At 43.3% G+C, this 26,607-nt stretch overlaps 1 protein-coding gene across 1 annotated transcript in view; it reads right to left on the minus strand.

Moving 5' to 3' along the window:
• Positions 1-26,262, minus strand: part of TRPM6 (transient receptor potential cation channel subfamily M member 6) — a 118,599-nt gene extending 92,337 nt beyond the window's left edge. Inside the window, exons 1-4 of the mRNA XM_059656204.1 lie at positions 26,109-26,262; positions 7,022-7,101; positions 5,405-5,443; positions 3,522-3,699 (exon numbers count right to left, since the gene is read on the minus strand). Coding sequence (XP_059512187.1) covers positions 3,522-3,699; positions 5,405-5,443; positions 7,022-7,101; positions 26,109-26,141 — 330 coding nt within the window. The 5' untranslated portion in view covers positions 26,142-26,262. The remainder of the gene's footprint in view (positions 1-3,521; positions 3,700-5,404; positions 5,444-7,021; positions 7,102-26,108) is intronic.
• Between the last annotated feature and the right edge of the window lie 345 nt (positions 26,263-26,607).

The raw sequence follows: 26,607 nt of genomic DNA on the forward strand, positions 1-26,607 counted from the left end.
CAGCCACCACAGAATGTGGGTCATAGAAAAAATCTAAGGACAAGTAGGATTCAATTTACAAGTGAGAAGACTGAATTGCCATGGCTTTATTACATATTCAAGTAATTGCAAAAAGGTACAAGTTGGCCTTAGTGAAATGATTTATGTTTCTCCAAATAATGAATACGGCCGTAACCGGTTCGGCCTGTGGACTGAAGGGTCCCAGGTTCGATTCCGTCAAGGGCATGTACCTTGGTTGCGGGCACATCCCCAGTAGGGGGTGTGCAGGAGGTAGCTGATCGATGTTTCTCTCTCATCGATGTTTCTAGCTTTCTATCCCTCTCTCTTCCTCTCTGTAAAAAAATCAATAAAATATATTTAAAAAAATAATAATAATGAATACGGGCAGAGGGGGCAGCTCTGGCTTAGTTCACCTTTTTTCTACCCCAACTTTCTCCCAGGTGCCTCTCCCTTTCCACTATAAGTCCTAAAACAGTGGTTCTCAACCTTCCTAATGCCGCGACCCTTTAATACAGTTCCTCATGTTGTGGTGACCCCAACCATAAAATTATTTTCGTTGCTATTTCATAACTGTAATTTTGCTACTGTTATGAATCGTAATGTAAATATCTGATATGCAGGATGTATTTTCATTGTTACAAATTGAACATAATTAAAGCATAGTGATTAATCACAAAAACAACATATAATTATAAATGTGTTTTCCGATGGTCTTAGGCGACCCCTGTGAAAGGGTCGTCCGACCCCCAAAGGGGTCGTGACCCACAGGTTGAGAACCCCTGTCCTAGAAGATATTTCTTCTTGAGATTGCAGAATAAACAACCTTGATTAACTAAATTATCAGCCACCAGAGTCTTTCTCCACAAGGCCAACCAAAGACTGTGCTAAAGGTTAATGACTCTTTCCCCTCCTCCTCCTTTATAACTAACTCTTTCCCTAGGTTAGGTAGACTCAGCCTGGCCAAGATTCACCTCCAATCCTTTGTGGAATGTGGTGGTAGGGAGAAACAACTGGGAAGGCCAATGCAGTGGAGGGAGATGAAAACCCAGCTCTCCAAGCTTCCCTGCTGCTCACGGTAAACTTGAAGGGCAACTCTGGGCTTAAATATAAAGAGCAGACACTTCTCTTCTGGAGATCAAATAACACTCACTCAGCTGCCATGGGATAGAATAGGAGCCAAATGCTAAGTGTGAAATGTATTCGTAATCAGGGGGTCTGTCTAACCATATTTTCAGTTCTCCCAAATGTACCTTGGCCTTTGCACAAGGTATTGCTTTGGCCTGGAGTGGTCTTACCCATGAGCCTCACCACACACCCAACATCTCACTCATCTTTCTGGTCTCAGTGCAGCTGTCCCTATTTTCAGATGACTTCCTTGCCACAGCCTCAGAAAAGCAGGAGTTAACCTTTTTATTCCCTCAAATAACCTGTATTCCCTTTGCAGAGCATCCCCACCCTCTGTGGTAATTGTATATTTATTTCCTGTTTCCTTCACTAGACTGTAACTGTGGGGATTCAGAATGGCCACCCCAAGATGTGCCTCAGTGGTATACAGGTTACTTTGAGCTAAAGGCAATTTTAGCTTCAGGCTCAAGAGAAACTTCAGCCCCTCCATTTAACTGCTATCTATAGGGCAGGACAAACTTCTAACACCCTGCAATGATCTGTTGAAGCCCCCAGATGCATTACCTCATCCCTAGCTCAGGATGTCTTATATACCAAGATCCCCCTTCCTACCTCTGAGCATCTCCTGCTTACGGGGCTCTGACTCTCTCGTGTATGCAGGGTTCCCATACATAACTATGTATTACATTTGATTATTTTCTCTTACTGATTTGTCTCATGTTTATTTGACTATCAGACCAGCCAGAGAACCTTGAAGGTAGGGAGAAAGTTTGTTCCTCCCCAACAAAACCAATGTTAGTACATGGAACACATGCTGTTTGGGGCATAGTAAAATATGGGCACCCAATAAATATTTGTCAAACAGATGAAAAATATTACAGTGTAATTACATACATATTAAGCGTCAGCTTCCAAAAAGGATTGGAGAGGAGAATGAAGGCAGTTTTCCTGCCAGTAAAGAAAATGCACAAAGTTAAATGCAAGAGTGTTGATAACTGGAAATGCAGGTTACTGTAGAACTATATTGTGAAATCATATTATGACTAGAGACCCGGTGCATGAAATTTGTGCAGGGGGGGGGGGTCCTCTCAGCCCAGTCTGCACCCTCTCCAATCTGGGACCCTTTGGGGGATGTCCAACTGCCGGTTTAGGCCTGATCCTGGGCAGTCGGACATCCCTCTCACAATCCTGGACTGCTGGCTCCTAATTGCTTACCTGTCTGCCTGCCTGGTCGCCCCTAACTGCCCCCCTGCCAGCTTGATTGCCCCCCAACTACCCCCTCCCTGCTGGCCTGGTCACTCCTAACTGCACCCCCCCACCCCCGCCACCCTGGTCACCTCTTACTGCATCCCCCTGCTGGCCTGGTCACCCCCAACTTCCCCCCCCCCGCCAGCCTAGTCGCCCCTCACTGCCCCCCCTGCCAGCCTAATCACCCCCAACTGCCCCCCTGCTGGCCTGGTTGCCCCCAACTGCAACCCCCGCCGGCCTGGTCGCCCCACGCAGCCTGCTGTTCAGTTGTTTGGTCATCCCTCACTAACCCTCCTACTGGCCTGGTCATCTCACACAGCCTGCTTATTCAGTCATTGGTCGTCCCTCACTAACCCCCCTGCCTGCCTGGTCATAGGCAGCCATCTTGTGAGGGCATGAGGGTTAATTTGCATATTACCTCTTTATTATATAGGATTTCACTATGAAGAACTATTGTTTCAAACCCATCAAACTGATGGTCACACTCCAGAATATAGCTGATTCTGAGCTTTCTTGATGTGGGCTCTCCACCCAGCTTTTCCCCTGGGAAAACTGCCTCTAATAAATCAGCATGTGGTTAACAAGCTCAAGAAAAAACATCTGGGAGATAGCTAACCTGTCAATACTATGGAAATTGCATGCAAATTTACCATATTAGGAACCTGAGAAAAATTGGCCTGGAGAGCCCAGTACTAGAATTCAGGGCAGAAAGAAATTCCCCCCTTTGTCTTCCTGAGAAGGGGCTCTCACAAGGACACAGCAGGCATGACTAGCCACACGTCAGTAATAATTGCTAGGACCATGCTTCAGGTAATGCCTGCTGTTTGGTAGTAACTTTCTGCATTCCATAAGAGCAGCCCGTTGGCAACTGTCTCAAGAGCAATAAGCCATCTTCCATGGAGGGCATAAGCTTGCTGAAAGAGCTCAATCCAAAAAAGAGCTGGCCATACCACACTTGGGAAAGGAAGAATGCCTCTCAGACATAAAAGGAAAAGAAAGGTCAGGTCAAGAGGTTAATAACATGGATCTACTTTGCAATACAACCTGGTCATCTGATCATCTACACTTGGTGATATAATTAGGAGATAAAATGTGGAGGTTATATCCTCTGTGAGAAACCAGTAATATAATGTGGGTTATTAACCAACCTTGGCATGGTGGATGTGCTTGCCATCTTGGAAATTAATAGTACCAAAGGTATCTGTAGGGCTTCTTGTTGTGTGCTTTTCAACAGACCATTGTTCATGTTCACCACCACTGGCAGCTGACATGGTCCAGCTATAATCCATCCCAAGATGGTCTCCAATCAATCGCCCACAGTAACACCTTAAATTTGGGGTAAAAAACCATTTCAAAATAGAAAGAACACAATTTCAGGATAGAAAATAGATGTAATGTTTCTACATTTCTCTAATGCAATGTATAGGTGACATACTTTAATAATTTTTAAATGTCTCATTAAGATTTCTATTGGATTTTTTCACACTGGATAATCTTCTAAGTTTAGAAACACCCTCAGTGGTTCACCTCGTTAGCTGCACATTACAATGATTGGGAGAATGTTTTAAAAGAATACTGAGCCTGAGCCAGTTTGGCTCAGTAGATAGAGCATCGGCCTGTGGAGTAAAGGACTGTGGGTTTTTTTGTTTGTTTGTTTTGTTTTTTTAATATATTTTATTGATTTTTTACAGAGAGGAAGGGAGAGAGACAGAGAGTTAGAAACATCGATGAGAAAGAAACATCGATCAGCTGCCTCCTGCATACCCCCCACTGGGGATGTGCCCGCAACCCAGATACATGCCCTTGACCAGAATCGAACCTAGAACCTTTCAGTCCACAGACCGACGTTCTATCCACTGAGCCAAACCGGTTTCGGCGGACAGTGGGTTTAATTCCCAGTCAAGGCCACAGACCTCAGTTTCAGGTTCAGGACAGGAAGCAACTAATCCATCTATCTCTCTCACATTGATGTTTCTCTCTCCCTCCCTCCTTCTTTCTCTCTCTCTCTTTCCCCCTTCTACCCCTTCCCCCCCCCCCCGCATGTGAGGATTAAAAATTAATAATAATAAAATAATTAAAAATAAAAACTAAAAATCTCCAATATACATGGGCACAGAGCTTCTTAAACCTACTTGGAAGGGGCTTCTTAAACCTACTTGCAAGTTGACTCAATCGCCAATGGCCACTGATTTGATCAATCATGCCCATGTAATGAAGCATTCATAAAAAACCAAAAGGATGGGGTCAGAGAGCTTTGGGGTGGTGGTTACGTGCAGGTGCTGAGAGAGTGGCACACTTGGAGAGGACATGGAAGCTCTGTGCTCCTTCCCACATAACTTGCCGTATGCATCTCTTCCATCTTGTTGTTCATCTGTATTCTTTATAATATCCTTTATCGTAAACTGGTAAATGTAAGTAAATGTTTCTGAGTTATATATGCTGCTCTAGTCAATTAACTGAACTGTGAAGGGGGTCATGGGAACTTCCAATCTATAGCCCAGCCATCAGAAGCCCTGACAATTTAGACTTTCAATTGGCATCTGAAGTGGGGAGTAGGAGGCGGGGAGCAGCCTTGAGCTCTTAACCTGTGGGATCTGACACTTGGTGTTGGAAAAAGCACACATCAGAATTAGTGTCAGATTTGGAGCCTGGTAGACACATACATCACTTACAAGTCATAAATTAAATACAGTGTTGTATGTGCACAAAGCATCTTCATTGTCCAAATAAAATGCAAGATAATAAAATGAAAATGTAATGCTTTATAAGTACTTCAATTGGTAGAAGCTCTTGTCAAGGGCCTTTAGCCATTTACATGTCTGGGAAATTCAAGTAACCTATTACATTCAAATAATCAATTCACACTCCTTCAAAAATATCTCATTTCATTTTTTAAATTTCCCTTGCAAAGGAAATAAAATGCACCATTAAGGCCTTTTCATTGAGTCCATTCAAGATGTGTGAAAACTATTCCAATGAATTTGAAACACAGTGCCTAAAAATTAAAAGAAATCTTATTTATCTGTCTTACCTGATTAAATTCTGGCAGACCTGGCATCCTGCAGTACATCTAAATTAAAGAAATGATATCTGTTAGTTTACTGATGTATTTGAAGACATATTTAATGCTTATACAGTAAATATCTGTTATCTTCCATGGAACATCATCCATCAGCTGCCTCCTGCATGCCCCCTACTGGGGATCAAGTCCAAAACCTGGGCATGTGCCCTGAATGGTAATCAGACTGGTAACTTCTTGGTTCATGGGTCAATGCTCAGCCTCTGAGCTGCACCAGCCAGGTGCAACAGTATTTTTGATCCAAGGTTGGGAACCCACAAATGAAGGAGGCCAATTACATTCATTGTTCTATGCCATTTTATATAAGGGACTTGAGTATCCATGGATTTTGGTACCCAAAGGGGTCCTGGAATAAATCTCCCTCAGACAGTGAAGGAAGTTAAGATTTAAGGGAGTCAAATGTTATACATTTTGCCCTGGCCAGTGTGGCTCATTTAGTTTGACATCATCCTATGCACCAAAAGGTTACCAGTTTGATTCCCATTCACAGCTTGCCTGGGTTGTGGGCTCGTTTCTCTCTCTTTCTCTTTCTCTCTCTCTCTCTCTCTCGTTTTTCTCTCTCTTCCTTTTTCTCTCTAACAATCAATAAAACATATATTTTTAAAAAGTTATACATTTATAAAGATAAGTAAGAAGAGCTAAAAAAAAAAAAAGTTATACATTTAAACAGCACAGGTGATCAGTGCAAATAACCCCCACATTGTTCAAAGGTCAACTATACTGCTCTTCTTTTTTCCTTTAGTAATTTATTTTTTCCAAGGACAATAACATACTATCTTGTTTTAAGCACCTAACCACACTGGGAGATTTTCTGTAACCCATCCTGCCCCTGTGTTTCACTAGCTGCTGTTTTGAGTTTTGTTCTAGCAGTATATCTTCCAAAGGGTTATCAAGAACTCTGAGGAGTCAGGCTCTAATCATTTTATTCTGCTGCCCATTATCTGCTCAAGCAAAAAGCCTATGGGAGGAAAATGGAGCTGAAATCAACTGTTTGTATAATCTGAACACAGTGTCCTGAAAGATCCCAGTTACTGTTTCCACAGACACTTTAGTGGAGGATAAGGAACATTCACAATAATTTGAATATTCAATATTCAAAAGTTGTAAATTTTTTTATCCAAAACCAATGGAATAGATGTAAACACAAGATATTTCCTGAAATCTTTCCTCCCACTAAGAGGAACAGGAGCATAAAAAATACAACAGAGGAAAATCTACCACAGTATTAACAGTGGCTCTACCAGGGTGATGTCATTAGGATGAATGTGTTTTTCTTTATATTTCATTCAGTCATTAAACAGATGTTTTTCAGGAGCCTACTCTCTGGCAGGCACTGTCAATGGGCCCTGGGATTGGAATGAGGTACAAAATTGACAAGTTTCTGTTCTTATCAGATTTCTCTAGTAATCATGTACTATTTTTATAAAGACAAACAAACATCCATTAAGAATTAGCACTAACTTTATAGATCTTAACAAATCCTTTAAACAAGTCATATCTCTTAAGTTTCCACAAATAGTCCTCCAAGTAGTGTTACTTTAAAAAGAAAAATGGAATTAAAAATTGTACCTGTGAGGGTCTTTGGAGCTGGGTATGATTTTGTTACATTCTCTCTTGTCGAACACACCTTCAATCCAGGATTTCTGGGACTGAACAGAGAGTGTCATTATTTTTATATTTCAATTAGGTGAGAAAGCAGTGTAACCACAGCAGTTCAGGTAGACAACATATATTTAGGTAGTGTGATTACTAATTAAAATGGTAAGACCAACCCCAAACAGGCCAAGCATTTACTGGCTTCTATTACAGACCATACAGACACCAATAAGGCAAATGTAAACACAAAGATATTCACCAAGTTTACTGGTTCATAATCTCATATTAGCAAAAGATCCCTAAATGCAAAAACTCTAGCAAGGAAGTAAAGATATAACTGATATGTTCCTTTAATTCTGCTATAAATCATTTTTAAATCTTATAGCATAATCCTACAGAGGGAATATCAAGCTCTCAAACTTCAAAATTCTCACTCATCAAGTTCCACAATGGCTAAGATTTCATAGGAAGCTGGCAAGAGTATCAGAGAAATGCAACCTCAAAAAGATTCTGTAAAAAAAAAAATTCTAATATAACTTGGGACCAGAGGATATAAAATTGAAAGTACACCCTCAGAAGAATAGAACTTAACTGAGAGACTGATTTCCTGTAAATGCCTGATGACTGAGACTTATCTCCTGACCAGTGAACATCCGCCAAGAATCATTTCCCATCCTCAAACCAATGAACTTACTGCTTGGACTCTGGGTGGACTTCCCCCTCTTAGCACACCCTGCCCACAAATACATCCTGTCCCAAACCCTCAGTGAACTTGCCTGTAGTTTGCTATAGCATGTATTCCACAAACTGCAATCACTCTGCTATTCTCAAGTAAACTCACTTTCTGCTAGTGTGAGCTTGCCTCAGTTTACCTCTTTATTTAGGTTGATAATTTGCTACACATTCTGTAAGCATGGCTTGACGTTGGCTGCGTTGCTTCAGATTGCACAGCCTATAACTGTCCCTAAATTCAAGTGGAACCCAACCAGCTGATGAGCTTGGCCTTCTAATATGAAGATATCTTAGCTCTATATGGCAGAAAAACGTGTGTGGATATAACTTTGTCCAGTCAGTGAAAAATAACATCCAAACCTGTAGAAAAAATTTTGTAAGAATGCATTTGAGCCAAAACTAACAACAATTGCCAGGAAGCAAGATCTCAAATGCTCCCCAAAGTGAGAGTTTTGTAGTTGCCTTTATGCCTTGGGAATTAAGGAAGGAAGGGAGGGAGGGAGGTCACTTGAAGGTGGAAGAAAGCAAAGGAAGGCTTGCGTTACAGGATAGTTAAGATTATGTGCTTTCTTGAGGGGTATGGGGGGAAAAAAGGGGGATTACTCTGACATTTCAAAGGTGTTTTAACTTAGATGCACAAGAAAAATGGATAGGGCTTACTTAAGGCAAAGAGAAACTTTTTACTAAAACTGTTATGTCTGAGGCATAACTACCCACCATGACCTGCCCAGCTACAAATTTATTATCAGATTACCCTGTGACATTACTTTCTGTCACTGGACTTGTCAGGTTTTTTTGTTTGTTTTTTAAATATATTTTTATTGATTTCAGAGAAGAATAGAGAGTGAGAGAGAGATATATAAACATCAATGACAAGAGAAAGTCATTGATTGGCTGCCTCCCACATGCCCCGGATGGAGCCCACACCTGGGTATGTGCCCTGACTGGGAATCAAACCATGACCTCCTAGTTCATAGGTCGATGCTCAACACTGAGCCATGCCAGGTGGGCAGGACTTGTCAGTTTTACTACAGAGCCCCTTTTCTTGTCCACAATACATACATATGTATTACAGCAATGATGAAATGGCAGTGAGCATTCTAGAATCTAAAAGGGGGCTTTTTCAAACCCTACATTAGTGCAGTCCCCACCCCACTCTTATACCTCCTCTCATCCTACAATTGAAGGAAATGCACTGGGCCAGAAAACATGTTACAAATCCAGCTGTGAAACCTAATTATCACACTATCCATAGTTTCCAAGATGATTATGAAGAAGCTCAAGACATGTCACCCTGAAAGATGCTGCTTGGGTATACTGTTTATGCTCAGCTGTAGGTACTGGAAAACCAGCAAATGCAGAGGCTTTCTCTGAACTCGCCTTACCCACATAAAGACATTTCCTCCAAAACGAACTCAACTGTCATAAAGTTTCTCTCTGGGAGCTTCAGCAACTATCCCTTCCCTAGAAATGTGCCACAGGGGAGTTGGTATGCCCTCTAATAGCTCTTCATTCTGAATTTCTAAGTATCTGAATTCATTCAACAAATATTTTGGGATACTATGCTGCATACTGGGAATTCTAGAATAAATAAGACAAGCTCTGAAGAAATATAGAAAAAGGAGAAAGCAGATAATAAATGAATCACTAAGCTTCATGTGTACCAATAAAGTATTAAAAACAGCTCCAAAAAAGGGTCCCTAACTTATGGGCTGTAGACAAAAAGGGATTCTAAGGAAAGTTACCTCCCAGGTGATCTGATCTGATCATGGTGGGTAATCACTTCCTAGACATATAACTTTTTTAGTAAAAGGTTTGTCTTTGCTTCCAGCCAGCCCTGTCCATTGTTCTTGTGCATCTAGGTAACACACCTTTGAGATGCCAGAGTAATCCTCTCTTTACAAACCCCCTAGAAAGAAGCAACCACCCTCAAAGAGCACATAATCTTGTTAACTATCCTGTAATCCCAAGAATGACAGTTTTGCCATTTCCTTTATGCATTTGAAATTAGGAGGGAACTAAAGAAGATTACTTGAGGGGGGAAAAAGCAAGGCAGTATTGGATTACCTGAGAGTTAACAAGATTATGAGATCTTGCTTCCTGGCAATTGTCTTCAGTTTGGGCTCAAATAAGCTCTTACAAAAGTTCTTTACAGGTCTGTAGGTTCTCATAGAGGCCAGATATACATCTGGACTCATATTATGAAATTTCGCCCGCATGAAGTCAAGAATCCACACACTACCGGCTGGCCCTAGGCAGACTCGTTCAGGGCCAGGCCCCTTTCTAGTAACAATAGGGCTGGTGAAAGCATAGATAAATGAAAGGCTTTGCATTCTCTCTGGGACTTACTAAGACTCAATAAAGCTTAACTTACCATCGGTGATATGAAAGGTAAAATTAGCTTTTGTTTGGTGGCCTGGGATCTTAACTTTGATGTTGTTTTTTGTTTTTTGTTTGTTTGTTTAATGATTTCAGAGAGAAAGGGAGGGGGCAGAGAGAGATAGAAACATCAATGACAAGAGAGAATCATTTATTGGCTGCCTCCTGCACGCCCCACACTGGGGATCGAGCCTGCAACCCAGGCATGTGCCCTGACTGGGAGTCGAACTGTGACCTCCTAGTTCATAGGTCGATGCTCAACCACTGAGCCATGCCAGCCGGGCTAACTTTGATGTTTTTGATTTTCATAGAAAAGTACTTCCTGACCTCCAAACTTTCCACCTAGGACCTCTGATACTTCAAATGGCTTTCACAGGTCTACTTTCCCCCACTAGACTGGTTTCTACAGGCCCAGTCTTTTCTGTTGCCCCAGGGCCCAACCCAATGATTGCTGAATGAGCAACAAAATTAACACACTTAAAATAGAACCTCAGGACTCCTTCTATACAATTTCCCTCCAAAGGTGTAAAACAGGAAACCTGTGTGATTAACAAGAACTTGGAAACTTTCCTCCTACAACTCCCTTATCTCAGTAGTACTATCTATGGAGGACAAATAGCCAAGATGCTGTCTTCTACCACTGGAGCAGTAGACTGTCAAGGTGGTGGTAGATGACAGTGGAGATTATGCCATTTCTGCAACCATAGTGGCAATCTTTATTCACTGGGTATGTGTTTTTATACACAGGGAGGTTTTGTTTTTTCATTGTTGTTATTTGGGGGAGGAAAAGGCAGAGGACAAAGACGGGAAAGAGAGTAGGTCTCTAGCTGAGTGTTAGTCACAATTATGCCTCAACCTAAATCATAATAAAATTTTAAATCCAATCACAGGCCTGAGGCTAGGGTGGGAATTGCAAAGATATGTCTAAAGACTAATCCTCCAGCAATACCCACATGAAGTATTCCTTCACTGAAAGTATTCCTGCAGTGGAGCTTTTTAGGGTGTCAAGATTATAGATTTTTCTCTCAGAGGAATTTCTGTGGCAATTTTATGTCCTCCATACAATGGAGAGTACTCCTTTTATTTTCTCAGTGAAGCACAGCAGAAAGAACATTGCAACAAGATTTTACTTCTTAAAATCTGATGGTGACAAACCACATGTTTGATGTAGACAAATTCCAAGTCTTTGCTAAAAGAATGAGAAAGAACTAGAAAAGGAAACGTGAAAAGAAAAAAAGGTTTTTTAAAATGTTTTTATTGATTTGAGAGAGAGGAATGGAGAGGGAGAGAGACAGAAACATCAATGAGAGGGAAACATAGATCACATATTAGTATACAAAACAAGTCTCTACAAGTTCAAGAAGATTGAAGTTATATCAAGCATCTTCTCAGGTCACAACGGAATGAAATTAGAAATCAACTACAATGAAAACACTCAAAAATATTCAAATGAATGGAGGCTAAATGAAACAATGAATGGGTTACCAAGGAGATAAAAAAAAAAGAAATCAAAAACTTCCTGGAAATAAGTGAAAATGAACACACAACAACCCAAAATCTTTGGGACACAACAAAAGCAGTCCTAAGAAGGAAGTTCATAGCACTACAGGCCTAACTCAAAAAACAAGAAAAATTTATAATAAACTATTAGACCTTACAACTTAAAGAATTAGAAAGAGAACAAGAAAAGCCCAGAGTGAGTAGAAGGAAGGAGAAATAAATGCCATAGAGACTAAAATAACAATACAAAAGAACAATGAAACCAAGACCTGGTTCTTTAAACAAATAAACAAGATTGATGACTGTTAGCCAGAGTCATCAAGAAACAAAGAGAGAGGACCCAAATAAACAAAATCGGAGATGAAAGCAGTGAAGTAACAACTAAAACCACAGAAATACAAAGATTGTAAAAAAAAATACTCTTAAAAACTATATGGCAACAAGTTGGACAATGTGGATGAAATGGTCAAATTCCTAGAAAAATACAAGTGCTTAGGGACTTAAAATACTGCTGGGAGGAAAATTCCCTTTTCTAATATAAGATTTAATTTACAAAAAGCTCTTGGCTGGCCCAGCTGGGGAGGCTCAGTGGTTGAGCATGACCTATGAACCAGGAGGTCATGGTTCAACTCCCAGTCAATGTATATGCCCGGGTTACAGGCTTGATCACCAATGTGGGTCCTGCAGGAGGCAGCCGATCAATGATTCTCTCTCATCATTGATGTTTCTATCTTTCTCTCCCTCTCCCTTCCTCTCTGAAATCAATAAAAATATTTTTTTAAAGTTAAAAAAAAAAAAAGCTCTTGGCTCTTTGAAAGATCAACAGAGGGTATCTATGGTCTCCAGAAAGAAGAGAGATGTTTTCACAAAGATCAAACTGTTCCACTCTAAGATAATAACCTGGTCCATTCTGTAAAATAATAGGAATAGCAGATATCTCAGTCAGTTTGGGCTACTCTAACAGAGTATCATACATTGGGTAGTTTATACAAAAAAACAAAACACACACACACACATTTATTTCTCACAGTTCTGGAAACTGAGAATCCAGGATCAGAATGCCCTCATTCTCAAGTTCTGGTGAGAGCCCCCTTCCTGGTTTACAATGGCCAAGACCTTCTCCCTGTACCTTCACATGGCAGACAGAGAGATCATCTCTCCTGTGTCTCTTCTTATAAAGGCACTTATCCCATTCTTGAGGGCTCTATCCTCAAGACCTAATTACCTACCATAGGTTCCACTTCCAAATACCATCACATTGCAGATTAGGCCTTCCACTCATGAAATTGGGAGACACAAACATTCAGTCCACCACTGCAGCAGGTTAACAATTTATTCAGCACATTCTATGCACCCACCTAGGCAATGCAAAGGCTTTGTTTATATTAATTGTGCTTAGGTGGGAAGTGGGAGTAGTTATTATCTCCTTTTTACCAATGAGGACACTGAGTCAGAGAGGTTGAATAATTTGCCCTACATAACAATGACACTTCATAAAAGTGAAACTAGAGCCCTTGCCAGTGTGGCTCAGTTGGTTGAGCATCGTCCTGTACACTGAAAGGTCATCAGTTCCATTCCCAGTCAGGACACATGCCTGTTGCAGGTTCAATCCCTGGTCATGGCACACACAGAAGGCAACCGGATTGATTTTTCTCTCTCTCAGTCATGTTTCTCTTTCTCTCTCCGCCCTCTCCCTTTCTCTCTCTCTAAAATAAATAAAAACATCCCTGGTCAGTTTTGCTTAGTGGTTAGACTGTTGGCCCGCTGACCAAAGGGTCACAAGTTCGATTCCGGATCCAGGGCACATACCTCATTGCAGGCAACCAATCAATGTGTCTCTCACATCAATGTTTCTCTCTCTCTCCCCCTCCTTCCTCTCTTTCTCTACAAATCAATGGTAAAAATCTCGAGTGAGGATTAAAAAAAATAAATAAAAACTTTTTTTAAGTGACACTAGGATTCAAACAGAGGCACCTAAACAGCTTCATTTCACCATCACTTATTGCAGAACTTGCACCTATACCACTGCCTAAAAATGTATAGTGTTTTAGAGTTTACAAAATCACTTTCCTAAACATCTGATCTCCACAAAAATCCCATGAGGTCCTCAGTAGGTAATAACGAGTAATATCAAGCATATGAAATGTTCAGAAAAAATCCCCACTGTGCAGCATGCCCTCTGTGGGTATCCTCAGACCCACACAGTGATAGCAAGAGGGTCATGAACCCCTACATACTGTATAACACGTTTTGTGTGGGTGTGAATATGTATATTTCTCAGGAGAAAATCTCAAGAGCTGGATCAAAAATCATTGCTACATAAAGGATCTGAATACAACTTACGTAAGATACACAAATGGCCAGTGAACACATGCAAAAGCTCTCAACATCATTAGTCATTAAGGAAATTCAAATCCAAGCCACAATGAGATACCTCTTCACACTACTAGGATGGCTATCATAAAAAATTCAGACAATACAAAGTGTTGGCAAGGATGGGAAGAAATTGGAATTCTCATAGATTGCTGGTATGAATGCAGAGTGGTGCAACTGCTTTGGAAAACAGTCTGACAGGTCCTCAAAAAGTTAAACACAGAATTACCATGTGATTCAGTCTTCTAGGTATCTGCCCATATTTCCACACAAAAACTTGTACATCGATGTTCATAGCATCATTATTCATAATGGCCAAAAAGCAGAAACAACCTAAATATCCATTAAATGTAGAATACACAAAAGTGTGTTGTATTCATATAATGGAATATTAAATAAAAATAAAATAGTCATGCATGCTACAACATAGAAGAGCCTTGAAAAATTCAAGTAAAAGAAGCTAGTTACAAAGAAAAACATCTTGTTTGAGTCCATTTATATAAAATGCCCAGAATAGGCAAATCTATAGAGGCAGAAAGTAGATCAGTGCTTGCCTAGGGCTGATGGGGATAGAGAGACTGGGACAGACATCTGAGGGGTATGAGGTTTCTTTTTAAGATGATGAATGTACAACTCTGTGAATATACTAAAAGCCACTAACTTGTACACATTAAATGTGTGAATTATATGATGTATGAATTATATCTCAAGAAATATCAATAAAAAAGTTAAAGGGGGAGTGGAACAGACAAAATGAGGGAAAAACCAACCCACAGTGGAAAACAAAAGACACATATATTTCTGTTCACAAGCAGAAAGCAGTTTTGTTCAACTCATAAAATATGTTTAAAAACCACTAGCCGCCGAAACCGGTTTGGCTCAGTGGATAGAGCGTCAGTCTGCGGACTGAAAGGTCCCAGGTTCGATTCCGGTCAAGGGCATGTACCTGGGTTGCGGGCACTTCCCCAGTGGGGGATGTGCAGGAGGCAGCTGATCGATGTTTCTCTCTCATCGATGTTTCTAACTATCTCTCTCCCTTCCTCTCTGTAAAAAATCAATAAAATATATTTTAAAAAAAACAAAAAACAAAACAAACAAAAAAACAAACCACTAGCCGATGTAGCCCAGTGGTTGAAACATCAACCTACGAGCCAGGGGTTCGATTCCGGTCAGGGCACATGCCCTGGTTTCGGCCTCATTCCCCATTAGGGGGTGGGCAGGAGGCAGCCAATCAATGATTCTCTCTCATCATTGATGTTTCTATTTCTCTCTCCCTCTCCCTTCCTCTCTGAAATCAATTAAAATATATACTTCTAAAAATCTTTTGAAGCAACTAGTAAAATGTAAAGACCAAGAGGTTTCACAATCAGGAAAGAATCCGTACATCTGCATTTCCTTTAACAAGGAAAGGAAAAAGAAAAGAAAAAAGACAATACTAGGTTTGTATTCCAACTTGGGACCAATCTGCTGGGGCCAGGTGGACAGCCATTGATCGACATAGCTTGCACTCACTAGCTCACCTTAGTCCCCACCAGGTAAGCTCTCCACTCTAGTTTGTTTTTCAGCCCCTGAGCTATTGCTTTCATCCGATTTCCAAAGGAATGTCTGACGTAGCACATGCACAGCTCTCAGAAAGAAGTGACCAGTAAATGGTGGCCATTTGCTTTATAGATAAGGAAACTGAGGTAATCTATTTGAGGCCAAGAGGCATGTAGTCAGCAGTAAAACTACCTTTTCTGACTTTTGGCTTCATTCTTTACTCTTCCACCACCCTGCTAATATTTCTAGACAGTCTATAATTACTATGTTCTGTTCCTTTTATGGTTGCAACAGAGGGAAATCAATGAGAAAGTTAAAAACATGCTCGGCAGCCCTGACCGGTGTGGCTCAATTAGTTGGAGCGACATCTCATACACCAAAAGGTTGCGGGTTCGATTCCCAGTCAGGACACATACCTAGGTTTCAGGTTCAGTCCCTGGTCAGGGTACATACTGGAGGCAATCGAAAGGCAGAGGATGGTGGCCCTCACTGGTTTGGCTCAGTGGATAGAGCCCCAGCCTGGGGACTGAAGAGTCCAGGGTTGACTCTGGTCAAGGGCACATGCCTGGGTTGCAGGCTCAATCCCCAGTAGGAGGTGTGCAGGAGGCAGCCGATCAATGATTCTCTCTCATCATTGATGTTTCTATCTCTCCCTCTCCCTTCCTCTCTGAAATCAATAAAAATAATATTTAAAAAAAAAGAAGAAAGGCAGAGGACGGTAGGTGAGTGGGAAGAGATCAACCAAAGAACTTGTATGCATATATATAACCCATGGACAATGACAATAGGGTAGTGAAGGCCTGGGGCAGGGGGCAACTAAAAGAGATCAATGGGGGGGTGGGGAGGAGAAGGGCAGCATATGTAATACTTTCAACAATAAAGACTTTTTTTAAAGAATAGAAAGATATCTCTCTCTCTCTCTCTCTCTCTCTCTCTCCCCCCCTCCCTCCCTCCCTCCCTCCCTCCTTCCCACCCTCCTTTCCCTCTCTGCAAAATCAATAAACAGGTCCTCTGGTGAGGATTAAAAAAAAAAAAAAAGCGCGCTAGGCATTTCAAAAAGGCATGTGATTTTCAGAATCTATGATCTTCTAAAGAAACAGTTTGCTTAAACCTAGTAAGTCCCTTTGTTAGTGTGAACAACTTGAGTGGGACCTCTTGGCTCGTATTCCAAGACACCCTGATGCTAGGAAAATAAAGAGAAGGTTACACTTGCACCCAGAGCAGGAGGGAAACCCTAAGAGCAGGTTTTCTCCAAGGTCACCCAGCAGACCTGGTGCAGAGAGCACACATTTCTACAGGCAGTATGTTCCCTCCCCTGGGCGAGGTGGTTTGCTCGAGTCAAAAATGATCTTTTGTAAGAAGCTCCAATTCCACAATCAGTAAAGTGAGAAGTTTCGTTGCCCACAGCCATCCACCCCACTGGGCTTTGAGTCTGCCTGAAAGAAAATTCTGTACAGCAATCACACATAGTTTAGGCAGAGGTAGGAAAAAAAACAACAAATTCACCAAGCTGATCTCTTCAGTCAAAACACACAGCACAGTCGCAATCTGGGATACGTAACCCTTATCTGGTCCAGGACCATTTCAGGATCCAGAGCCAGCATGTAGAGCAAATGCCAGCAAGAAAAACAGAGGAGAGAGGAAAATGGTGGCGGTATAGACGGACGTGTCCCATGCCTTGTCCCAGAGCAGACAGGGTGAGCAGCTGAAACGAGTAACATCCAGCCCGAATTGGCGGAGGAGATTCAGCTGGGAGACAGTGTGCAGCCGGGAAGGCAGAGGACTCCAGGAGAAAGGTAAAATCAAGGCTCTGGGAAGGATAATGGGCCAGAACGCTGAGCCCAGAGGTTCAGAAGGAATCCACACGGCATGGGCTTGGGCCGCGTCTCTTAGGATGGGCGCAGTGGAAAGAAGGTACACAGAACTGCTGGTCGGCAGGGGATTCTAGATCTGGGTCCACAATCAGAAAAGGCTGAGGACTGCCGGAAGAAGAGGAGTGCGCAGAGGTTCAGCCTCTCCGGCCTTTGTGCCTTGTGCCTTTCTTCATAGAGCCTAGTTCATAGGACCTTTCGGATACAGCCACTTACCCGTGGCTGGAGCATGGGAGGAGGTGCGGTATTGTGGAATCTGGGGACAGAGGGGGATCCAGGAGAAGTGGCAGTGAGTGTGGTGCTGAGTCATGCCTGAGCCTGGGACTTGGGAAGCCATTTTGTCCTGAAGAGATAACCCCTCCCTCTAGTATCCAGGCAACTAATACAGCCACACCCAGATTCCACCCTGTATGGTAAAAGGATTAAAAATAAAACAAAACAGCCCTAGCCAGCTTGGCTCAGTGGATAGAGCATCAGCCTGCAGACTGAAGGGTCCCAGGTTCGATTCCAGCCAAGGGCACATGCCTGGGTTTCGGGCTCAATCCCCAGTAGGGGGTGTGCAGGAGGCAACCGATCAATGATTCTCTCTCATCATTGGTGTTTCTATCTCTCTCTCCCTCTCCCTTCCTCTCTGAAATCAATAAAAAAATAAAAGAGAGAAATCAAGATGGCGGCATAGGTAAACACCAGAAATTGCTGCCTCCCACAACAACTTCAAAAATACAACGAAAAGACAAAACGGACATCATCCAGAACTACAGGAAGGCTGGCTGAGTGGACATTCTACAACTAGAAGGAAAGAGAAAAGCACACTGAGACTCAGAGGAGCTGCGGAAGTAAAGTGCAGAGGTACGGAGGCTCAAGCGCGCTCGGAAAGGGGCTGGCACCTGAGGATACGGCTGTCTTATTGAATCTGGAGGGAGTCATAAGCTCCCGACTGCTCTGAACTCCAGTTCTGGGTGAGTCTCTGGGGACCCAGGGCTCATAAGGGGAGAAACTGGACTGTCTGGCAGCAGGCAGAACTCGGAATTTGAAGGCGGCTTTCCCTCAGAAGTGTTTGCAGCAATTACCGGGACACTGAGACTCCGGGCCCCTTAGGGCAGGGCTGAGGATCAGCCATAGCTGTTTGCTCCACCCTGCTGATTCCCTGAGACCCCGCCCCACCCAGGCCTCGGCAGAGGCTTTTGCATATGAATGCTCTAGACCTTTGCAATCTGAAAATTACCTAACAAATTGCAGCTGGGCCAGACAGACCCAGAACTTCCAAGAGAAGGCCCAAGACCCCACAGCAGCTTGCATTGCTTCACAGCTGGGCCTCATCTGGGCACCTCCCAACTCCAAACAAGGAAGGGGAATCTGCAGTTCTCTTTGTAGCTCCTGCTGGGTAGCCTCAGGCAGAGGCTAAATTAGCACCTCCTTAGATCCAAGAGCCAGTGTACCCAGTGGTCAGAGTAGGACCATCCAGATTACAACTCCTCAGATCCATAAGGGACACACTCAGGGGGCAGACTCAGTGAGCACCAAAGCCCCACTGAAGCAAGTCTTGCCCCAGAAGAGTGTCTTCAGCATAGAAGTTCTCCCACTGCAGAAACAGCTGATTCTCACAGCCAATTGGCCTGGAGGTCAATTACTCCCAGTGATAACTACAACAATCAAGGCTTAACTACAACAAGACTACAACAAGACTGTGCACATAGCTCACAAAGGGGTGCACCAAGAGTGTCCACCTCAGGAAATTGGGGAGGCTGAGCCACTGGGCCCTATAGGACACCTAGCACACAAAGCCACTCTACCAACACAGGGAAGCATAAAAAATGCGGAGACAAAGAAACAGGTCACAAATGACAGAAATGGAGAAAAGCAAATGACTGGATATAGAGTTCAAAACCACGGTTATAAGGTTTTTCAAGAACTTTCTAGAAACTGCCGATAAATTTAGTGAGACGCTCGAGGATATGAAAAAAGACCAACTAGAAATTAAGCATACACTGACTGAAATAAAGAATAATAAACAGAGATCCAACAGCAGACAAGAGGATCCCAACAATCAAGTCAAAGATTTGAAATACGAAGAAGCAAAAAATACCCAACCAGAAAAGCAAAATGAAAAAAGAATCCAAAATTATGAAGATAGTGTAAGGAGCCTCTGGGACAACTTCAAGCGCACCAACATCCGAATTATAGGGGTGCCAGAAGAAGAGAGAGAGCAAGATATTGAAAATATATTTGAATAAATAATGACAGAAAACTTCCCCTACCTGATGAAAGAAATAGACTTACAAGTCCAGGAAGCACAGAGAACCCCAAACAAAAGGAATCCAAAGAGGACCACACCAAGACACATCATAATTAAAATGCCAAGAGCACCACCACCACCACCACCACCCATGACCACCACCACCAAAAGCCACCACCACCACCACTACCAGCACCACCCAAAACCAAATAAATAAATAAATAAATAAATAAATAAATAAATAATGCCAAGAGCACAAGACAAAGAGAGAATCTTAAAAGCAGCAAGAGAAGGACAGTCAGTTACCTACAAGGGAGTACTCATACGACTGTCAGCTGATTTCTCAACAGAAACTTTGCAGGCCAGAAGGGAGTGGCAAGAAATATTCAAAGTGATGAATACCAAGAACCTACAACCAAGATTACTTTATCCAGAAAAGCTATCATTCAGAATTAAAGGTCAGATAAAGAGCTTCACAGATAAGAAAAAGCTAAAGGAGTTCATCACCACCAAACCAGCATTATATGAAATGCTGAAAGGTATTCTTTAAGAAGAGGAAGAAGAAAAAGGTAAAGATAAAAATTATGAACAGCAAATACACATCTATCAACAAGTGAATCTAAAAATCAAGTGAATAAAAAATCTGATGAACAGAGTAAACTGGTGAATATAATAGAACCAGAGGCATGGAAAGGGAGTGGACTAACAATTCTTGGAGGGAAAGGGGTGTGGGGGGTGCAGGAAGAGACTGGACAAAAATCATATACCTATGGATGAGGACAGTGGGAGGGGTAAGGGCAGAGGGTGGGGTGGGAACTGGGTGGAGGAGAGCTATGGGGGGGGGAAAGAGGAACAACTGTAATAATCTGAACAATAAAGATTTAATTTTAAAAAAGAAATAAATAAATAAAAACAAAACAAACAAACAAAAACCTAAATAATCCCTAAGAGCACAAAGGGGCTGGATTAAAGAGAGACTTTCCGTCCCAGCAATCGAAACCTGAGAAACACTACAGTACAGTAATATATATATATATTATATATATATATATAATCTCCTTTTTGTTCTTTTTCTTTTCTCTCTTATCTTTCTCGCTCTCTTCGATATCATTTATGCTCTCTTTTCTTGCCCCTAATTCTCTTTTCTCAGGTGGTCACTTATAGTGGGGTTATTATTGTCGTGAGTGCATTCATGCTTTGGTCCCTTTGTGTTGTGTCTTGTCAAGGTGAATTTTATCCTGTCTGGCCAGGTGCTAGAGAGTGAGCCTCATAACCAGACACCTGGAGAGGAAACTCCATCCACAAACGGGTCAATAACACCCCAGGCCCAACTACAGAGGCAGGAAGAAGGCGGCAGTGAGGGAGAGAGCGTGAGCCAGTGAGGGACCAAAAGAGGAGTGTGCGGTCAGGTGGGATGTGTGTGTGTGTATGTGAGTGAGACACAGATAGATCCCGCAGGGCCTTCGGGGTCAGGCTACACGGGCTCGCCTAACTAGGCAGCCTCTGCTACCGTGTAGGCAGTTCCAGGAGGCCGGCTCGTCCTCAGAAGCCTAGCGTTTTTAAGGGGAGAGCTGCTGTAACTGGGAGCCAGGCCTCACCCCCCACCCAGGGTGCCCTCAGATAACACCTGGGACTCTACAGACACCCCTGCCAGGGACCTGCTACCTCAGCTGTGGTCCCACGGTCAACGAGTCTCCAGCCACCCTGGGCGCAGGCTCCTGTGAGTTCTGAAGCGTGTTCCCCTCTGACCGGCCCAACTCCTTAGCCCAGGGCACTGCAACCACGCAAGCAGCAGACACGTGAGCAGCCCCCTATGAACAGCTCTACTCCAACAAACTAGACAACCTGGAGGAAATGGACATATTCCTAGAAAAATACAACCTTCCAAAATTTAATCAGGAAGAATCTAAAAATCTCAATAGGCCAATAACTATGGAAGAAATTGAAGCAATCATCAAAAAGCTTCCAGCAAACAAAAGCCCAGGGCCAGACGGCTTCACAGGGGAGTTTTACCAAACATTCAAGGAAGAACTAAAACCTATCCTCCTCAGACTACTACAAAAAATTCAAGAGGAAGGAACACTTCCAAGCTCATTCTATGAAGCCAGCATCACCCTTATACCAAAACCAGGTAAAGACAACACAATGAAAGAATTACAGGCTAATATCCCTCATGAACATAGATGCCAAAATCCTCAACAAAATCTTAGCAAATCGGATCCAGCAGTACATCAGAAAGATCATACACCATGACCAAGTAGGATTTATCCCAGGGATGCAAGGATGGTACAATATCCGCAAATCAATAAACGTGATACATCACATAAACAAATTGAGAGAGAAAAACCACATAGTAATATCAATTGATGCAGAAAAAGCATTTGACAAAATCCAACACCCTTTCTTGATAAAAACTCTCAGCAAGGTGGGAATAGAAGGATCATACCTCAACATAATAAAAGCCATATATGACAAACCCACAGCCAACATCATACTCAATGGGCAAAAACTAAAACCATTTCCCCTAAGAAGAGGAACAAAACAGGGATGCCCACTCTCACCACTCCTGTTCGACATAGTACTGGAAGTATCAGCCATTGCAATTAGACAAGAAGAAGAAATAAAAGGCATCCAAATTGGAAAAGAAGAAGTAAAACTGTCCTTGTTTGCAGATGACATGATATTATACATAAAAAACCCTAAAGACTCCATCAAAAAAACTATTAGACTTAATAAATGAATTCGGCAATGTAGCAGGATACAAAATTAACACCAAGAAATGTATGGCATTTCTATACACCAATAGTGAACTTACAGAAAGAGAGACTAAAAAAGCAATCCCATTTACCATCACACCAAAAAAATTAAGCTACCTAGGAATAAACTTAACTAAAGAGGTAAAAGACCTCTACTCAGAAAACTACAGGACATTGAAAAAAGAGATAGAGGAAGACATAAACAGATAGAAGAACATACCATGTTCATGGATTGGTAAAATCAACATCATTAAAATGTCCATACTACCCCAAAGCAATCTATAAATTCAACGCACTTCCCATTAAAATACCAATGGCATATTTCACAGACCTAGAACAAACTCTCCAAAAATTCATCTGGAATAAAAAAAGACCCCAAATAGCTGCAGCGATCCTGAGAAAGAAGAACAAAGTAGGTGGGATCTCAATACCAGATAGCAAGCTGTATTACAAACCCACTGTTCTCAAAACTGCCTGGTACTGGCACAAGAACAGACATATAGATCAACGGAATAGAACAGAGAGCCCAGAAATCAACCCGAACCAATATGCTCAATTAATATTTGACAAAGGAGGCAAGAACATACAATGGAGTCAAGACAGTCTCTTCAATAAATGGTATTGGGAAAATTGGACAGATACATGCAAGAAAATGAAACTAGACCACCAACTTATACCATACACAAAAATAAACTCAAAATGGATAAAGGACTTAAATGTAAGATGGGAAACCATAAAAATTCTAGAAGAATCCAAAGGCAACAAAATCTCAGACATATGCTGAAGCAATTTCTTCACTGATACAGCTGCTAGGGCATTGGAAACTAAAGAGAAAATAAACAAATGGGACTACATCAAAATAAAAAGCTTCTGCACAGCAAAAGAAACCATCAACAAAACAAGAAAGCCCACTATATGGGAGAACATATTTGCCAATGTTATCACTGATAAGGGTTTAATCTCCAACAAAGGGAACTCATACAACTTAACAAAAGGAAGATAAACAATCCAATCAAAAAATGGGCAAAGGACCTAAATAGACACTTTTCAAAAGAGGACATTCAGAAAGCCAAGAGACATATGAAAACATGCTCAAAGTCACTAATCATCTGAGAGATGCAAATCAAAACAGCAATGAGGTATCATCTCACACCTGTCAGACTGGCTATCATCAACAAATCAACAAACGACAAGTGCTGGAGAGGATGTGGAGAAAAAGGAACACTCGTGCACTGCTGGTGGGAATGCAGACTGGTGCAGCCACTATGGAAGACAGTATGGAGTTTCCTCAAAAAGTTAAAAATGGAACTCCCATTTAACCCTGTGATCCCTCTCCTAGGAATATATTCCAAGAAACCAGAAACACCAATCAGAAAGGATATATGCACCCCTATGTTCATAGCAGCACAATTCACCATAGCTAAGATCTGGAAACAGCCTAAGTGCCCATCAGTAGATGAATGGATTAGATGTGGTACATCTACATGATGGAATACTATGCTGCTGTAAAAAGGAAGGAACTCTTACCATTTGCAACGTCATGGATGGAACTGGAGAGCATTATGCTAAGTGAAATAAGCCAGTCAATGAAGGAAAAATACCACATGATCTCACTCACTCATGGATAATAAAGACCATTATAAACTCATGAACAAAAATAGATACAGAGGCAGAGCAGCATCGAACAGACTATCAAACTACAGTGGGAAGGCCGTGGAGGGTTGGAGGGTGGTGGGGAGGGGGGGAGGGTAAGAGATCAAGGAAGGACTTGTATGCATGCATATAAGCATAACCAATGGACACAAGACACTGGGGGGTTGGGGAGGCCGGGGGAATGTCGGGGGAGGGGGGGTGGAAAGGAGACATATGTAATACTCTTTGTAATACTTTAAGCAATAAAACAAAATAAAATTAAAAAAAAAACAACGGAGAAAGCACTTGTCCGTGCTACCGAATAAATGACTTCGTTTCCCATCATAATGGACAGGGATGCTCTTGAAGAGACACGTGCTTCCAACCCCTGAGAAAGAATGCAATCTCTGAGGCAAACACAGTGACCACTCTCACTGCTCCCAACTGCATGTCACTCAGAAGCAGTCACTCCAAAATAGTCATGGAGTTTATCCGTAAACCACGGAGATATGGAAATACCAACACTCATGAAGAAAAAGGAAAAACAGCACTGGGCTGCCCCCAACAACGGGACCCACTCAACGTTCTGGTGCCAAGTCCATCAGAAGGAAGTTTCCAGGGCAGGCCACTGCTACCCCACTACACAACCCCAAAAAGTCATGGATTCCAGGCAAAGTGGAACCCAGCTGGAAGCAGTTCAATCGCTGTAGTCAGAGTTTAGGGCAAATCACCTTATGGATTTTGTGTGGAAAATCTCTTTTTTCCTTAATTGTGGTAAAATACACATAATGCAGAATTCACCCTCTTCACCAGTTTTAAGAGTACAGCTTGATATAGTTAACCATATTTACATATCTTTAACAAAGTTCTCCTCGGTTTCATTTTCTTCCCCTGCTGTAAACCATTGAGGAAGTGGGGGGGGGGGGGGGGTGATGGGTAAACCTCATAGGATTATTGCAAGGATGAAATAAGTCACAAACCCTTGCCACCTGCTAAATATGTTAGGCATTATTAGAAGTACATTGCACATAGAGCATCTCATTTAATCTTCATATTATAACTATGATCCCGTTTTCCAGACGAGGAAGCCAAAGCACCGAGGTTAAGCAACTTGCCCAGGATCATAGCTAGTGGCGGAGCTGGGGAAACGAATTCAGGTGATGTGGCTCCAAAGAAAGCGCCCTTAACAACCAGACTCTGCCGAAAGGAGCGCACACGTTTGCTAAGCACCTGGTAATAGGCCTAAAACGCAATGTGCTCAATAAATAGTACATGCACATGCCCTGTGCCAGTCCAGACAAAATATGTAAAGTGACAGCCAGGGTGAGGTTTGACCGCGTTATCGGAGACCAAGGCCCGACCGGGGTCTCCACCCCTCTCCCTACTCCCCGAAGCTCACTTCTTTCCTCGGCGTCTCCAGCCGCAGGGGCCGCCCTCCCTCTCCGAGCCCCGGGAACTAACTGTGGCGCTGGGCGCCAGCTGCGGAGGGAACCCCGCGCGCGGAACTTGAGGCTGCGAGTTCCCGGCGGCGCCAGGGAGGGGGCCGGGCGGCGGGGAGGGGCGGTGTTTACCTGGCCCTGCGCTCCCATGGCTGCGGGACCCCGGCGCCGGGCGCGCGGGGACGCTCAGAGTCTAGCGCCCCGGCCGCTCCGCACCGCACCGCACCTTCCCGGCTCCCCGCTCCCGGCTCGGCACGTCCGGCCTCCTCTGCCGCCGGTCGTAGCGGAACCGGGGTCTTGTCCGCGCCGCCTGAGCTGAACCCCCGGCCCCGTTAGGTTTCCGTCTGACCCGGCTCCGCGCGAGCCCCGTTCCCGCTCCCCGGACGCGCCCCTGAGTGCGTGCCCCACGTTGCCGGAAACCCCAGCGAGGATCGGCAGCCTTGGGTGCGAACCCGAGGGCTGGAAGGGGCATTCCGTACGTCCCAGCTATGCCAGATCCCGGGGAGATAGCAGTGCGTCTGACCCAGCCCCCGGGGGCCCGCGCTCGGGGCCGGGAAAGCGCCCTCGGCCCTGGTCGTGGCCGGCGCCCCGAGTCCCGCGTACCTGCGAGCGCCCCGCGGCAGGTCGGGCTCTCATCGCGGACTTGCGGCCACCTCCACCGAAGCCTGAGCTGGGTCTGCGACTTGTGGAGTCAGACCTGGGCTCCACCTCCACGCGCTGCCTTCTCCAGCCCCGTACTTTTGACACAATACCTTGTGGCCTCGGTTACCTCTTGTTGGAGAGGAGGCGATTCCGACCTTATCTACCTCGAAGGAATATCGGGTGAGTCGAATGGGACGTTGACTCTCATCCCAGATTTATCTTATGGTTTCGCCTTGTGCTCGCTGAGTCCGTGGTGAGGGAGGACCGAGGGGATGCGGCCACGCAGCTGGACTACCTCGGCGGTAACTGGTTGTGGAAAGTGGCCTCTAGGCCAGAGTTCTTATCTCTGCGCTGGGAATGATGACGAATAGGCTCACCTTCCTCAGGTTATACTGAACAAAGGACATCAATAAGGTACCATGCAAATGCTTTCCTGATTTCTGTTATTTTTGTGGGTTCC

The sequence above is a fragment of the Myotis daubentonii genome, chromosome 11 (assembly GCF_963259705.1).
Source record: "Myotis daubentonii chromosome 11, mMyoDau2.1, whole genome shotgun sequence".
NCBI lineage: Eukaryota > Metazoa > Chordata > Mammalia > Chiroptera > Vespertilionidae > Myotis > Myotis daubentonii.